The following is an 18,082-nucleotide window of genomic DNA, read 5'->3' on the forward strand; positions in this document are numbered from 1 at the left end:
ATACGGGATTTAACAGGAAATGACTTTATTTTGTGATAACATGAAGATGAATACGTGTACCAACAAAATATTTTTGCAGACCTAGTTGGTTTTCTTCAGTATTTGTTTTTCTTCTTTCTTATATTATTATATAGATATTAAAAAAAAATCAACAAATAATAAAAAATAACTAAATCCAACAAATTTAGATTAAGATTATTGGAACAAAGGGAGATTGCATTTGACTTATCGACATCTTGCAAATACCGAATATTAAAAATAAACCTAAATGTCCAAATCTCTAACAGCGATTTACCGGTGTATTTTAACTAATGTAAAATCTATAGTATTACTTGAATTCCAAAAAGACCCGCTGTCTCCTTGAAACATAACATCTGTTGTAAAATGTATATACTGTCCTCCAACACCACATGCGGGTAAACAACATGCCTGAGGATTGCTTCTTTCTCCTTGTATTGGATTCTCTATACGTATATCTCCTTCTCTATTGGTTGATGTACTTTTCAAATCATATTTCCCATTTGTTTGACCATGCTTCTGCTATACGAATTACAACTTCTTTAAAGAAAAAACGATATTTTGATGCAATGTAAAGTTTTCTGGATCCTTCAACAAGCCAATCCTGAAATATCTGAAAAATTAACAATATATAACTACATATTTTAAGTAAAGACATAAATGCATGAGTGTTTAATTCTTTTATTGCCTGTAAAATATCTTCCTTTGATTCAATGGACTCTAAAAAAAAATGCAAAGTCAGAGTGGGTGCCGTCAAACTTTTGATCAATCTATTATGTCAAAATTTGGTGCACTAGCTTACTATTTTCTGATTATTAATCATATGTCTAATCATAGGATAAACCCTTAATAGATAAACGTGTACGTATGCATATGAAACAAAGTGGATGCTTATTGATTTTCATATTGCAATTTTATAACTTTGAAATGGTGTACATTTAAATATGTATTTGTACATGCTTTATTGTTTTTATGATATTGTCAGGTTTTTTTAATTCGTTTCCAATAATTTGTTCAAACAGGTACAAAATGTTTTTTGTATCTATACTGCATATTATATGCACTCACTGCACTGATATCGAATAAAAACACCATAATGAAATTAGCGGTGGATTTGGCTTTTTTTTGTAGCCTTTCACGTATTAAAGTATTTATACAACCTTGGCTTTAATTTTTGGAGGTTGAGCTTTCCTGATGAAGGTATTTTTAGAACAGATATGAGGATGCACGCAATTTATAAAATGTAGTTTCTTAACAATTTATCGTGTAAATCAATGCTAGAACTAAATAGATAAATATAGAGAGATATAAATGCGGTCATAGAAAACGTGAATTTCATTCTCCGTTGCAATATTATTGACATTGTTATATCTATTTTCTAGATACACGATTGGCATCATACAATAATCAGCAATTTAATTCTACATCGATCATGGTGTACAATTACGAGTGTTTAAAAAGGTGAAATTAGCCAAGGAATTCTATAACTATACGATCACGTCGCCTTTTCCTTTCTGTGAGTCGTAACGTTTTCCACAATGAATAGAACAACTATAAAAATTAAGCAATGTGCAATTCTATCTGTACTTTACACCATTAGTCTTCGTCGCAACAAATTAGAACTTCCTTCTGGAAACGAAAAACCATGTACAATGAATCAGTCTAAGAATGTTTCCGTGATTACTTTCGTGGAAAGGTAAAACAAAGACTGTCTCCTTGACCCTATTCAGTATCCGCCCTCTTTGTGAGTGAATATGGTAATGATACCAACGACGTTTGGATATCCTTTAAAATTAGGGAATTATGTCCGGTTTTGGCTTTACTATTTGTCCTTTTTGGTGTTAACAACTTTTTAACGTTTATATTACATGTAGGTTTGGATTCGGATTCTAAAATAATTGGCCTTGATTATTACCGAAGAGACATTAATTGTAAAAATGCGCATATGGTGCAGTGAAATTGGTGACTTCAATGTTATGAAAAAGTAAAATTACTGTTTGAGTCAAGGTTTGTTAATGTGTCCCGTTCGCAAGCTGCGTTCAATTAGTGTTGATTTTGTTTTAAAAAAAAAACATACTAAAATTTTAAAAACAAAGACATCAGCTAGAAGTGAGTAATTATTAATAAGCTATGTCTATGACAAAATGCAGAAAAAAAATAAGTATGTTTATAGTGTTGCGAAATAAAAACGTGCAAATTCAACCACTGGTGGATACAGAAATTTCAAAATGGACCGGAGGGGGCAATCTAAAATATTGGGTATCGGAGTTTAAAATCAGAAAAAAATGATAAAAAATACAATGTGTTTGCTATATTTTAAGGCCCTCTGCAACTTCTGGGTCAGCCTCTGGCTACAAAACATGATAAAAGCCGGTGGGGGTTCTCTTTTTCGGTTGCCAAAGCTTGTACAAATAATGTTATATTTCCCAGCTGAGAGGTTTAATGTTTGAAGTAGAATCGGGATATAGGTTAATTTTGTATTGTTTACTATATCTCCACATTCATACATAAAAGGCTTTTAGCAAAATATTGTGTTATTGAATTTTTGCTTACTTATATAGTCTTTGTGTTAATGTTGATAGCACTATTTATAGTGTAATATAATTTATATAAAACTGGGTATAATAATAAATAATGTAATAAAACAATAACTAAATTTGACTGAATAATAAAAATGTCTGTGACATATATGGTTGTCCCATGAGTACTTATATCAGCTCCATTAATCATTTCAATATTAGGATATCTATAACTCAAAAGAGGGAAAAGAAACCAAAGGTGTCAATAAAGTCATGAATTGCAAAAGAACAGACTACATGATGGTCCAAAAAAACAACTAAAAGACAAACAGTCCACAAAACATTACACAACATTAGAAAACTAAATATTAAGACATCCGAACAATTACCTGGGGTGATATAAAGTGCTGCGAATGGGTAAGTAATTCGAGTTCCACTATATAATACTGTTGTGCCACTCAATGCAGGTAAAAAAAAATAACAGAAATATATGGATAGTAAAAATTCACGTCTTATAATTACCTCTGGTATGTAAAAAAAATCAAAACATATTTTAGACATCCCGTAGAAAATCAAGGACACTGAATAAATCGGTTATAATTATTCTATTTGAAACACTAAAAATTTCAACTCAACTGCTATATTCGATAATAATCGCAAACACTTATCTTAAAAACAGATATGTCATCATAATTCACGTAGTATAATGCATTATAAACAAACATCTCAGTAAACGATCATTTATTGTAAAAACATCAGGTAGTTGTCACATATCTTATATAAAGATAGTTTGTCTTTTTTTCTTTTTTTTTTCTTTTTTTTTTTTTTTTTTGCTTAACCATGTTAACGTGTAATGCATACGCAGAAAAGGAACAATTTGACAGTTAATGCAATTACAAAGGTAGGCTCTGCAAAGTGGCAGGACCGGTATAAAGGACTGGAAAATTATACTATCGCTGAAAAAGAGGCGGAAATTAAGAATCAGACCACCTGCTAAGGAACCCACCAAAGAGTTATTGCAGGGCTTCTTTGGCGTGAAGATAGTGTGCCATTCACTTTTAACGAGGCGTCGATATTTACGTCCACAGTCTGACTTACGTGACTGCCTAGTTATTCATCCCACACACTGACCCCTTTGGCATTGGTTTTACTTTCTGAAGTCGAGATGACCATATTTTTATACCCCAGTCAACCATTGGAGATTTCTTTATGACCAACATTATTCGTGAATATACATTTACAGTAAAATGTATTTCGATGGATTAATACATGATTTTAATTAGTCAGAAATAAACTTCTATACATCTATTTTAAGGCGTCCACCACTACCTGACAAAACTTATCAAAAGTAATGAAATATCAATCACGCAATAATTATTTGATTTTATTGAAATATTATATCATTTTTGTCGATAAAACATGAAAAGTATGGCAGGGGGTATTCGATCTTTTTTCAAAGGAATTTAAAGGATCAAGGATATGTTATCTTGCATGATAAACTATAATCAATTAATAAATATTCCCAATCACGACTGTGAACACTGAGTAATGAATCGTACACCGATAAATTTCATTATTTGATATTAGGTAATTATTGAAAGCGATTCAATGATTATTTAGAATAACTAACTTAGTATACTGCTTTTAAACATTCTAATTTTACGTTGTCTAAAGTGGTTTTAACACAAATGGATACTATTTACTCCAAACATTGCATCTGAATGGCTTTATGTGTACAAGTTTCAACATTTTGAACGATTCTCTTAAATTAAACGACGAATAATCTCCAATAATTGAAGGATCGCTAAAAACTGAAAACAAAGAGGAATGTTTTTTGCATTTTCAGAAGAGTTTAGTCCAAAGTTCCTCTTTCTCTATGCAAACTGGAGAACAAGTCAAATCATGAGTCTTGGCACAATTACCCGAGAGTGCTAAATACTGTTAGGGAACAAAGGTGAAACACTTTCATAGCCAAACCTAAATACTGGTAGACAATATATCTATGCCTTGGTCTCCATCATCTCATTCCTCTGTGTTCAAGTGCTCTTTTTATATGAAGGCCGTGACAACAATTTATTTTAACAATACTTACATATTACATTGTTATAAAACTTATTTTATTTGTTATTAAATATTTTAATCACTAGAACTTTATGGCACACTATTTAGCATATAGTGTTTATATATACTTAAAACAATAACAAACATTGAAAAACAATAATGACTTAATAATAAAAATGCCTATTACATATCTGGTCGTCCAATAAGTACTTATTTAACGTAATAAACAACTCTCTTATTTCCTTTTAGATACAATCAAAGTGAAATATATTTAAATCAACTTTTACTGAAAATGTCAAATAATTGTATCGTTAAATCTATATGCAATAAATATATATATAGTACCTGTCGCGTATATAGGTATTATAGATTTTTACCATCGGGATGCAAACTTGATAGGTGATCGAGAAATAGCATAGGTTGGTTAAAAGTATGAATAACAGGTGACATATATAACAGGATTCACCTGGTATGTTTCTAACAGGACTTGTATACATTCATTACGGGATTAAAATTTTATCTTTGCTGAAAGGTCTTGGATTTACATCTTGTTTAAATTTGTATGAAATAAAATCTTCGATCAATAGAAATTTTTTATATGAGAGGACGTTTAAAGTCGTGATTTGATTTTCCACTTAAGAGAAAAAAAACATATTGTAGAAACTGTATCGAGCGGAAGCAATAATATAACGGGAGTATATTGAAACATTTTGAATTGAATATGTAAGTGATAGACAGAATTAACAAACACACAGTGGTATCATATTCAGATATAACTTTAAAATCTCAATTGCATTAGTTGACTGTATAAGAGAAAAATTTGAAACTGCAATAGTACTGACACAAAGACTGCGAAAAAGCCAAAAGAAAATTACACCTTGAAACTACATGAGAGAAGTTATCTATACAGTTGAGAATAAGGAGAAACTTCGTCTTAGTTGGAAGTGGTAGATCCTTATTTAGTTTGAAATTCAGGAAAAACTTCGGGATGAACAACCACAACCATAGTCCGTCATCGTCATGTGGTAAACTGATTCCGATGTCTTGTGTTTCGTCTTTCTATGAACTGTCAGCAGTACTTTCTAACGGTAAAATGGAACAGTTTTCTAAGTATGATGGGAAAGTTACATTGGTAGTCAACATGGCGAGCTGTGATAAGAATACTAAAAAAGAATTATTACAGGTGATATAAATTATACATTAAACAAGTTATCTGTCAGCACTTGATTGGTGCCTTAGTAACGGACGAAAGAAACTGTTGCATCGGTTGTTCTATCAAAAGGTTTTTAAAATTTTCTTTTCAAAATATTTGAGGTATCAGTATCACTAACTATATGCATTTTTCAATGTACAAATTATTTAAATAATTTATCAATACAAGACTGTCAATATCGACGGGTAACTTTTTTTTCATTTCAGACATGCTGTTGGCTAGGGTTATGATGTCGTATAATTTAATATATACTGTCTTTTTAATAAGTGCGTTATAAATTGTAGTCATAACACTTATGAATCAAGTTTAAGATTACGTTCATAGTAAATAAAATTATCATATTAATATTTACAGTAAGATAACTTGCATAAAAGGCATGCATAGAATGGAAGGTATCTGAAGTTTAACAAACATAAAATTTCAAGTACCGTTAAGATTTGTCATGGTGATCCTTTTTTGTTTTGTTTTGTCTATTATCTTATGCGGTTTTTTTTTTTTTTTTTTTTTTTTTATTTTGTGTTTCCGATTTTTGTCCTGAAACCAAAGTCTTGTGTGGTCCATCCAAAAAGTAAGGGGATATCAAGAAGCATATCTATACTTTATTTAAACTTAGCAACACATACAAATGTTAAGTTTGATAAGTTTATAATGACAGCCATTTGTACTGAAATCAAAGTCGTGTATGATCTAATTTGATATACACTTTTTATGATACCACCTGACTAAGAACAAACATAAGAGTACACAGCATAAATGAGTCCAAAAAGTAATTTATCTTTAATTGACTTTAGCCACTTAATGTTCAGTTAAATAAGTTTTAAATGCAGTTACTACTTGTTGATTGATAATTGTAATTATTGTGTTGTCATATTAATAACCATTAAACACACTGTAAGATTAACGCGATATCGTTTTGCCTAGTTTTCAGTTAAAACTCGTCACTCCACACATAAACTTTCATTCGCTGTACTCTTACTCACATAACTCTTGATTATTAAATAATAAAAATCAAATAGAAACCGGGCAGTAAAACCAGCGCGAACAGAATACTTGTAAAAGAGCAGAGAGTGCTATTTTAAAAGACTTAGACGTGGAAAAAGTTGGTAGTTACACATTGCATTGCCCTCACATTTTTACTATTAGTTAATTTTTTTACGTTTCGGTTTCATTACTTAATCTGCTAACAATTTTTAGACCTCTGTGTCTTGTTTGTGACATTTGTGTTGTTGTATTGTCCTTTTGTTTTTTGCAATGGAGTATGCTGTTTTTCTTTAGATGGCTAATGGTTTTTAATTGATCTCTCTTTGATAGTATTTATTTATATTTGAATCGAACTCCCAAAAGACGTATACAAGAACGAGACTGATCAAAAGCGACAACACAGGTATCCTCCCGAAACCTAAGCGTAGAGTTAATACAAACAAATATATAAATGATAGTAGAAAAATATTTAAAAACGCTGAGTAGTTTTTTACTTTGTCCTGGCATATGAATTCGTTAATATAAAAATAAGGAGATGTGGTATGATTGCAAATGAGACAAATATCCAGCAAAGTTCAAATGAAGTAGATGTAATGTATGTTTCGTACGTCAGAAAGTGATATGAAATTGATTTCGTGATGCATTTGTGATGGTACAATTGATAAACTAAGGTACTTGCAAAATAAATGATAAAAAACGTCCAAAGGATCAAATTCCTTACTTTTCAATACCCTATTGAAATAAATGCAACTAAAAAGAAACATTTATTTAACAAACCATTAATGTACACTGAACTTGATTGAACTAAGTACCACTTAATTTAAAAGAATGTAAATTACAAATATCGTTGACTGTTTTCAAGTTCAACATCAAGGCGTCAATATATCTAAATATCTAATACCCAGATTGATAGGTCTTCACCATAAGTAAATATATAAAATCAATAACAAAAGATTTCTTTATATTTTGATATTAGGACAAGTACAGTGCTATCAAATATCTATCATAACTGAATGTGGATTAACCCACTTCTCAAAAAATCCAAATAATGGCAATGTGTGTGCGTACATCAGGGGATAAGACATGTAAACTTATTAAAAATACCAAAAAAGTCCATTCTAAAAAAAAATAATAAAGTGGACATTTTAGCACCTGCCATTATAATCGTGTGTTTTGTGGGTGACGGCCTGTGTATTATGTTTGTCTGCATGATTTTTTAAATTCATTTCTGGTCAGCAATTTTTCCTGGTCATAGGATTGATTAATTGATTGATTCTTGTTTGCTTTGTGTCCAGAAGAAAACATTTAATACATGTTCAGGACAAGAACAAATTAAGAATAAATACAATCGGTAGGTCTTAAAATAGGGGTTCGTCCGGGATGATGCGCTGGAAAGTTTGAAGGCCACTGGTAAATTGGGGTACAATGGATAGGAACAGAAATTTAGCCTTGCGACAGGTCAACACAGGTCACCTACAAATCCCTCATAGAGTTGTCGAAAAAGTTTAACGACAACCGCGGATCTTGAGTTTTTCATCAAGTTCAGAGGATTGTGTTGTAAAAAGTTTTCAAACGTGATAGTGTTTTTTTTTATTTAATAAAATATTGGTGTAAGTTTAGATATAAAACTATTAAATCAAAGTTCAGAGGTTATAGAGGTTCCGCTTTATAACAAACTTCATTATATCGTATACAAATTAGTCATATATATCTAAATAACGGTAAGTGGTGCGTTCTATAGAAATCTACATAGAAAGACTAATCTCTCTCTTTATATATATATATACTTCCTATGGAATGCATTGGTTTGCGTTGCACTTATTTGTTACGGTATATTTTTTCACAAGGAAAAACTGATCGTGTCGGCTAAAGCTTTGTGTGTGGTTACGTGTAAATGAATACTACATAGAATGCATTATATATCGGTTGTCTAAAAGGGGAAAACAATCAATGTATTTTTCTCTGCCATGGGAAAAAATACCTGTTTTATATATCAGTACAAATGTAACAATTGTAACATGTTAAACTTAGACTTTATCAGATGATAAAACGATTGACATTACATAAGGTTTTCAAATCTGTTTTACAAATCAACTTATTTATTAAAAAAAGTAAAATTGGATATGTGTTTTTACCTATCGAGATTATTTATAAATTCCATTCATATAATGTTTCGTACTTAAAAACATCACATAATCTTTATATAAGTGAATTTTTACATAAAGACTGCTGTATATCAAATTTTGTTTGCGATAATTGTTTTGTACATAATTCAGGCCTTTATTTTTCTGGCTTGAATTGTTTTACATTGCGGGGTCTTTTATAGCTTGCTATGCGGTATGGGTTTGCTCATTGTTGAAGGTCGTACGGTTACCTATTATAGTTGCCAACTTCTATGTCACTTGGTCTCTGGCGCAAAGTTGTCTCATGGGCAATCGTACCACATCTTATTTATATATTGGTACAGTGCAGTATTTTTATAGTTTGAAGTAATAACAGTTTGGTTACTTTTTGTTTAATAAGGGAACAGCCATCCGATGTTTAAGGGACTAAGGAGAAACATTTTAAATAAAAAGGTAGAACAGAAATTTCCAAAAAATATCCAGGATGATCCATGGTCCCCAAAAATTAGGCAGTACACATATGTCAAAAGCTTAGACCACTATACATTTTTTGTAACACAGTTATAGTAATCTCAGGTTGAAAGTAACTGACCATGAACGTTAATTTTTAAAAGTGTTGTTAAAATGAAACCGAGCAAAATATCGAATTTAACACTTGACGCCGATTAAAAATATACTTTTCTTTTCACCATGTAAAAAGTTGCACTTCAATTGCTTCTTTAAACTTAGCGTACAATTAAATTGACATAAAAGCCAAATAGTAGTACAATGTCGTAAGTGAGTGACTTGCATTGGAATGTCAACCCTTGTGAATCAACACAATAATGCGCAATGTAAAGCATTAACATACAGTATATCATGATCGTTATATTCAATTATCATGACTTCGACAAGTTAATTTCACTGCTTATAATTTAATTGATAATATATTCTTTTTTGTAAATTGATGAATGTATTATGTAAACTATATTTTTCCTAATACTTTGAACTTGATTTTTAACAGGTTCACACGATTAAAGTAATTGAACAAGGGTATTAATTTTTCTTCATACTTTAGTCCTTATTTTAATGATTTGATTTTTTTATTAAGTTACACCTTTGCCTCTTAAAAATACGGTTTGATATCAGTTAGGTTGATCTGACCGAAGCCTTGTTCTTTATACTATTACAGAAAATTCCTACGTGCATTTTAGTAAAAAAAAAATTGTTAGAGAATTAAATAATCACAAATAATACTTCTGAACAGATATTTACCTAGTATAAAGAATGTCCGTGGTCCTAAACAATTGTGGTAGTTGCCATAAAATTGGTTTGAAGCCCTGTAAAAAAGAATAAATAAGAGAAGTGCGGCTTAAAAAAAAGAGCTGCACCATGAGCGCATGATACGCCCTTCGCTTTTTCAACGAATAAAGTTTTATAACTCCTCAATGTCATATCAGAAATTTATAAAAAAAAAACTAATCGGATTTTATTTTAGTAGATACAAACCAGTTATCAAAGTTTCATGAAAACTGCTTGAGCAACGCGTTTTTCAGTTATTGTCTGAAAACTGGAAAATTCCCCTTTTTTATGAATAAAATCCCATAACTCGGAAACGTAAAATCTAAAATTTATAACAATCGAAAGGGAGCTTACGTCAATAGATATAAACAATTCACCAAAGTTTCATGAAAATTGGTTAAAGCGTTTTGGGGTTATTGACCGACATGATAACGACGGACGGACAGACAGACAGACGGACGACGGTATACCAAAATACGTCCCGTAAACGGTTGTATAAAAAACATCTTATTCTATGATGATTGACGAAATTGTGTCTGTTTGCAACACATATTTATTCAGAATCGCAGTTACAGTGTATAAGAAATTTAATAACACAGTTTGTGATTCATCATAAGGGACATAATTATGTAGTCGTTTGTACGCAGATGCAGAACTTCACTATAATTTTATTCATTCCTCAATTTGAAATCTGGAGGATTATGAATACTTTTGATAACATTGTTTGGTCGTTGCTAATAAAATCTTGTTATCATATTGATATTTACCATAAATATTTACTTTTGTTAAACATTAAAATTCGATTTTAAAACAAACAATATCTGACTTCAGAATTCTTGAATGTGCAGAAATCGCTGCATAATTTAACAATATTTATTTCGTGAAAACGATAAATGTATTGATTTAGGTAACGTATTTTGTTATATTCCTTCTGAAAAATGAAAATCAATATGTTTACATTGTAGTTCCTAAATGCGTTTTTTTTTTAATAAATTGAGACCTTAGTTTCACATTTCGTTGACATAATTTTATTATTGATCCTCTTGTTTTTTTTTAAGTGTTTTGTCATTATTTTTTACTGCGGTACTGTCTTTATATTTAGCTTACTGGATGTGTTAGTAGATTGAATATGGTGTTATCAATATAATGATATGTATTTAATTGTTTATACAATCAACTCCATTTGTCAAAAGTATGATACAATGCATAGACCTGAAGGCGTGCATGCAAAACATACACAAATGTCCATCACGAGCTTGTTTGTTCATCCTAATACTGACATGTCATTTCAAATAGTTAACATGTGTATAATTATTAAAAGTTAGGAATTGGCATGAATAATATATAATTTCTAAAAAGCAATACGTTCTTTGCAACTCGCTTAAAAACGGTTGGTGTACTTTCCTAAAGAGAACATAAATTAGTCTGTTAGCTTAAACCGTGCAATCAACTATTATTCAATTCCTATTTTCTGTTCATTGAAAAGTTTTGACAATATAATTGACTGAGGTTGAAGTGTGTTAGTGGTAAATTGAGTAATTGACGAATACTTTTATCTTTATATTATATAATAGTCTGTGATGTGTAGTAGTCATTACAAGCATTTTATTTTTTCATGTTTCATTCTATTTTCAGCTGAATGAACTTGTCAGCACTTGTGGAACAAGAGGACTTGTGGTTCTTGTGTTTCCCTCTAATCAACTAGGAAAACTGGAGCCACTGGAGAACACAGAAATGTCACCGTTCTTCTACTATGTACGACCTGGATCAAAATTTGAGCCAAGATTCGTTTTGTTTTCAAAAGTTTTAGTAAATGGATCAGATTGTCATCCGATTTATGAATTTTTGAAAATGAAACAGCCGTATCCAGCAGACGACGACTGTCAAATCTCGCGAGATCATACATTTATTTGCTGGGATCCCGTTACGCGTCATGACGTTAGTGGAAACTATGAGAAATTCATTATATCGCATGATGGAATTCCAGTGAAACGTTATACACAAAAAGCATCTTTCGAACAAATCAAACGAGATGTAGAAATACAACTTAAACGAATACCAAAGCAGCCAAAGGAACATCTTCATGTCGTTCATCACTGATTAATTATTTATGTATATACATGTGAAACAGAATATTGAGAAATTCGTGGATATTTTTATACTATCGTTTAATAATTATATACCTCGACAATATTACGTATGCATAGACTTTGGCCAAAGTCTTTTTCATAATGACAATATTACCATGCAATATATTTTTACAGACTATATTTTTTTACAAAATATATCATCGGCTTCATAGATACTTTAAAGATACAGAGACTTTTTTTAACGAATTCGTTAAAAAAACATATTTATTCTACATACTTCGGTAGTTATCTGTTAGGATTGACAATGTTCAATCTGTCATTCAATATCAACCTATTTTTGTTATAAAACAATAAACTAATCATATGATATGATGCTGCTTATTCGGATGAAAATGCCATTTTCCATTATAAGCCATTTGATTCTAGCAAATGATATCATATAATGCGACGTTAATTGATGCTGTCGCCCAGAACTGTCCCATATGGCTAAGATAACTTGGTTAAAGTATACCAATTGAGGCTGTCATCGAGCACTCGTTTTGAAAATTGATATATAGTCATTTGTGCAAGTGTTACATTTTAACTTTTTTAAATGTCTTATTACATTTGCATATATCTAAGGTGTAAATCAGATTATTCTATAAATTTTTGAGTTAACAAAGCGTTGATACTTATATATTAAACAGTAATTTTCCATTGCATTTAAAACAGGCTCTTTTGTCGTACAAAAGATACGAAATATGGTGAATGTACACGAGAAAAAAATCGCATGATATACTAGAAAAGCGCTTGTTTTGTTTTTTTTTCCCGATGGTAAGCAAAAGAGATCGCGCCTAGAGATAAAGCAAGACGGTACTGACGTTGACGAACTATGTTCGCACACAACGGATGCATGTTTTGCCAGGAATAAATAATGTTGGGACCTATCAATAATAGAGTGGTGGATGCTTCAAACAAAATGAAACAATACATAACAAAAGACAGAACGGTCATAACAGCTATAGACAAATCTATACCCTAAAGAAAGATCATGGCAATAACCAATTGACCTTCGTAGTTACAATATTACTTCTATTATTGAATAGAATGGGTAGTAGTTCATCAAAGGAAACGAAAGAATATTAAGGATGTACATGTACTTAGGTGAGGTTTAAGAATTTGTGTCAGGACTCCTTGGTTTTTTTCCTTCAATACAGGGTAAAATGTTTTGCCCCATAACATCAATTTTTCTTTTCATATAAGACTTTAATTGCTCATAAAAGGTCATTTACCAGAATTTAAGCAGATTTTAGATTTCTTTCCTTTCGATTTGAGACCCAAATAATACCAATGCAAATATAAGGTAAAAGTCCTAGTCAGCCTTTTCCGGCGGCCATTTCAAGTTAAAAAATTAAATATCTCGAAAAGGAGCTCCATAACTTATCAATATTTCAAGCTTATTTTGTTTCTTAACTAATGATCTTCCGACTTATAGTATCAATGTTAAATTCTAGATTTTTTTTAATTTCACCCAAGTACATCCTTAAGTATTAAATCGTACCATGAAAAAATCACTATACGAACAATAAAAATAAAACATCAAAGCAACAGCGCTTGTATTGATCTTCTTCATCTCAAACTCTCAGTGAGACTTCTACGTCGTCCGCAAACTCTATCTCACTGCATGTTCAAAATGGCACCGAGTCCACCTTTTGCCTAAGGCGAATGTAATGAAGGTTATTTATAAAACATGTGTTGTGGTTACAGACAACATATCATATACAGTTTATTATATTCTATTCCACTCTCTAAATATATACAGCTTATTATATTATATCACACTCTAAACATATACAGTTAACTATATTTTATCACTCTCTAAACATATACATTTTATTATATTCTATCACTCTTTAAACATATACAGTTTATTATATTCTATCACTCTCTAAACATACACAGTTTATTATATTCTATCAGTTTCTAAACATACACAGTTTATTATATTTTATCACTCTCTAAACATATACAGTTTATTATATTCTATCACTCTCTAAAATACACAGTTTATAATATTCTATCAGTTTCTAAACATATACAGTTTATTATATTTTATCACTCTCTAAACATATACAGTTTATTATATTCTATTACTATCTAAACATATACATTTTATTATATTTTATCACTCTCTAAACATATACAGTTTATTATATTCTATCACTCTCTGAACATATACAGTTTATTATATTCTATCACTCTCTAAACATATACATTTTATTATATTCTATCACTCTCTAAACATATACAGTTTATTATATTCTATCACTCTCTAAACATATACAGTTTATTATATTTTATCACTCTCTAAACATATACAGTTTATTATATTCTATCACTCTCTGAACATATACAGTTTATTATATTCTATCACTCTCTAAACATATACATTTTATTATATTCTATCACTCTCTAAACATATACAGTTTATTATATTTTATCACTCTCTAAACATATACAGTTTATTATATTCTATCACTCTCTAAACATATACAGTTTATTATATTTTATCACTCTCTAAACATATACAGTTTATTATATTCTATCACTCTCTGAACATATACAGTTTATTATATTCTATCACACTCTAAAAATATACAGTTTATTATATTCTATCACTCTCTAAACACATACAGTTTATTTAGACAGTACTATTCGGGAGCTTATTCTGTTTAGCCAATTCTGATTAGCATACTAGGTAATCGTTGTGTACTTTTGAATGCAATAATAAGGTTGTCAAAAGTCTCCCGAAAGGTTCTCGAATTGCATTCTGGTCTCAAACTAGAGTCAATTGACTACACGATATTTTTTTTGAAATGGCAGGCATGGTTTATCATGTTTATGGTAATATGCTTTTTTTTTAAACAAGGTCCAAAATTTCAATCAATGGTTTCAACTCTCAACTATTCACCTTCAAAGCTCTTTTGAAAAACATATTTACGATATAAACTGACATTTGTATATCCTAACATTTACCCTTTTCTTTTTACCTGGTCCCCTTATATTACAAAAATATCAAACTTCATCAATGTGTCCATTTTTATTTTATAAATTTCATTGATTGATTAGTAAATTGGTATAGTCCTGAAAAGTTAGTGCAGAAATTTTATTTATGATGTCACTGTGGCGTCATAAATATTAATAGTTTATAAATGTGGTAAAAATCGACAGTTTTACAGTCATGTTTTGTAAATTAATATTTGAATGATATATATATCAACATCTCTATAAAATACATTTGGTAGCAAGATTTGCTGGATGGAATAGTGCTTTGCTCATATTTAAACATTAATGAAAGGCTTCAAATTAGTTTGCCGAGGTTCAAATCAAATAAATCCATGTACATTTACAAATCAAAACATAGAGCGAGACCGCGTATATCGACAGGGTAAGAGTTTCCTGCTACAATGAATTGCGAATCCACAATCTGTTAAACTTTCACTGTCGCTATCGATATACAGATATGAATCGTTCTATTTAAGGTAGTTTCCTTAAAGGGGTATTAGCTACGATTTAGACAAAAATTTTAAATACGATTCTTTTTGGTTTCAAGCATTGATAAATGCGGAATTTTGAAATAATATCTCATCACTAGCAGTCAGTTTGGCCCAAATTTGTCAACATGAGCTCAAAAACATTGCTGATGTATTATTGACTTGCAAGTCAATAATTTAACCTCATTGAATCCGTATTCATGTGACCTTCAATTTGACCCATATATGGAGATGGTTAACGCATGCAATATGCGTGTTTATTTATTAAAAGGAAAAAAAAGTCATTGAAAGTGAAACAAGGGTGAACCATTTGGTTGACTGATTCGATCCACAAAATACCATTGTTATACAGGTAAATACGATTATTTACATATTTGTTAACCTGTAACATGAAATCAAATAGACCTAGAAAAATCCGATTGCACGTGCTCCCTATCTATTTATATTTATATTTATGTTTATATCGGGTTATATGACCGTCGGAAGTCTTCGGAGGTCGTCTCGATGGTTAATTAGATGGCGTCTAGGCTAAAATACACACAAAATGCTGATACTTATTATCGAGTCCATGCATTGTTAATTGTTTCTTTAACACTTTTCTTTTTGTCATTTGGATATACGTTTTAGTATGTTAGTATGTAATGAATCAAATAAGAGAATTTGAGACAAATCGGTGAACATGAACTTGACAGTTAATGCCCCTTTAAGCTCAAATGTACTGGGATATATGAGATGCAAGCTCTCACTGAAATGTGGATTATTCAGTGACAGTGTATCATTAATATATTAAATATATTAAATTAAAAAAATTGGCATGCTTTTTCTTTTCTTTGAGAAAGTTTTCTAATACTTCTGCTTTATATGAGTACAAAAACAAGTCAGCCAGAATTGGTGCACAGTTAGTACCCATGGGAAAACCAACTGTATATTGACATATTTGCCCAGTTGTTGTTGTTGTTGGATTCAGTATGGTTCTTCACAAAGTAAGGGTACTTGTACATCCAAACAACAAAAAGACACTAAGTACAGATCTGAGAGTACTCGCAGTTACCGACAGCAAGTTCAAAGCAGTCGATCTTTCAATTGCGTATGGAAATAGTAGTGAATAGTGTAGGAAAATCAAAAGTTTTGGTCGGTATTGCAAAATGTTAATGATAGGGATTTAAGATTTTGGTGTATATACTCAGAATTTTCAGAATCCACATGTTATTGCCACCGTTGGTAGAGGTAACCTATAAAGCCCATCTTATACTGTAGAAAGAATGTTAGTAAGAAACAAATGAGTAACTAATTTTTAAGGGACACCCACTGTGCAAACCCAAAAAGAACGGTAGATTTTTTGCTTTTTGCTGAGGAAAACCACTTAAATTAATTGGTTCGGAAAATAGAAAAGAAGATGATTCTTTGAAAGTTCATTGTTTTACGGATGCATAGAGAATTCCACTGGATTTAAAATTAAAAACACAATGTCATTTTCCATTGAAATCGAGTTAAAATGTAACAATGACACTGAAAATATAAACAGAACAATGAAGCGGACATTAACAATGATATTAATAAAAATTATTGGAATAAAAAAAACATTGGAGGTATAACGGGAATAGTAATGACACTTATCAAATCAAAAGTTTAATTTTAAGTCGATATGCAAAATTTACAAATAACATATAAATAAGCTAGAAAGAGCTTTTGAATCGACTACATAAAAAATACAGTACATTTTTAAGACCAAACCAGGCACATCGAATAAGGGTAATACACACATACAAAACATACAAAACCGATAGGATATACTACACATGCATGGTTAAACAAGTAAAACGGAAAAAAGCAGATAAGCATAGCAAGCAACATGCTATCACAAAACTTAAGCATAAATAAGCACTGAAGCTTAATGTAGTAAGCTAGTCGGCATATCGCACAATATTATATATATATAATAATAACATAGTATCGAGAGCAATGACAGTATACTAGTAGTATAAATTCAGTCGAAAATATCTGTTATAATGTTCAGAAAGCGGTGACATAAAAATATACGTACTTACTGTATAAAATGGATAAAACGAGAAAAAGTTGACAACAAATCTTAAGATTCTTTTTTCAATTCAGTAATGAAAATAGTTGATATTCGTATTAAACATTAACTTCAAAGAACATTTTACTCCTAAGAAAAACCATAATAGAAAAATAAGAAGATGTGCATGGTATGATTGCCAATAATAGCCTTATTTCTCGTTTCAAAAACATAAGCTAAAACCAC

The 18,082-nt window shown here is 30.5% G+C and overlaps 1 protein-coding gene across 1 annotated transcript; it reads left to right on the forward strand.

Annotated features, from left to right (window-relative positions):
• The first annotated feature begins 5,047 nt into the window (after positions 1–5,047).
• LOC127702000 (glutathione peroxidase 1-like) lies at positions 5,048–12,655 on the forward strand. The gene is made up of 2 exons (XM_052205978.1): positions 5,048–5,781; positions 11,832–12,655. The coding sequence occupies exons 1-2, from the start codon at positions 5,587–5,589 to the stop codon at positions 12,294–12,296; spliced, it is 660 nt and encodes a 219-aa protein (XP_052061938.1). The 5' UTR covers positions 5,048–5,586; the 3' UTR covers positions 12,297–12,655.
• The last annotated feature ends 5,427 nt before the right edge of the window (positions 12,656–18,082 follow it).

Source organism: Mytilus californianus, unplaced genomic scaffold (assembly GCF_021869535.1).
Source record: "Mytilus californianus isolate M0D057914Y unplaced genomic scaffold, xbMytCali1.0.p SCAF_5, whole genome shotgun sequence".
NCBI lineage: Eukaryota > Metazoa > Mollusca > Bivalvia > Mytilida > Mytilidae > Mytilus > Mytilus californianus.

What these genes read in the sequence shown, in the direction of transcription:
- LOC127702000 (XM_052205978.1), top strand. Translation starts at nt 5,587, where the DNA reads ATGAACAACCACAACCATAGTCCGTCATCGTCATGTGGTAAACTGATT. An exon ending in CTAAAAAAGAATTATTACAG is followed by an intron (nt 5,782 to 11,831) that starts GTGATATAAATT and finishes TTCTATTTTCAG; the next exon opens with CTGAATGAACTTGTCAGCAC.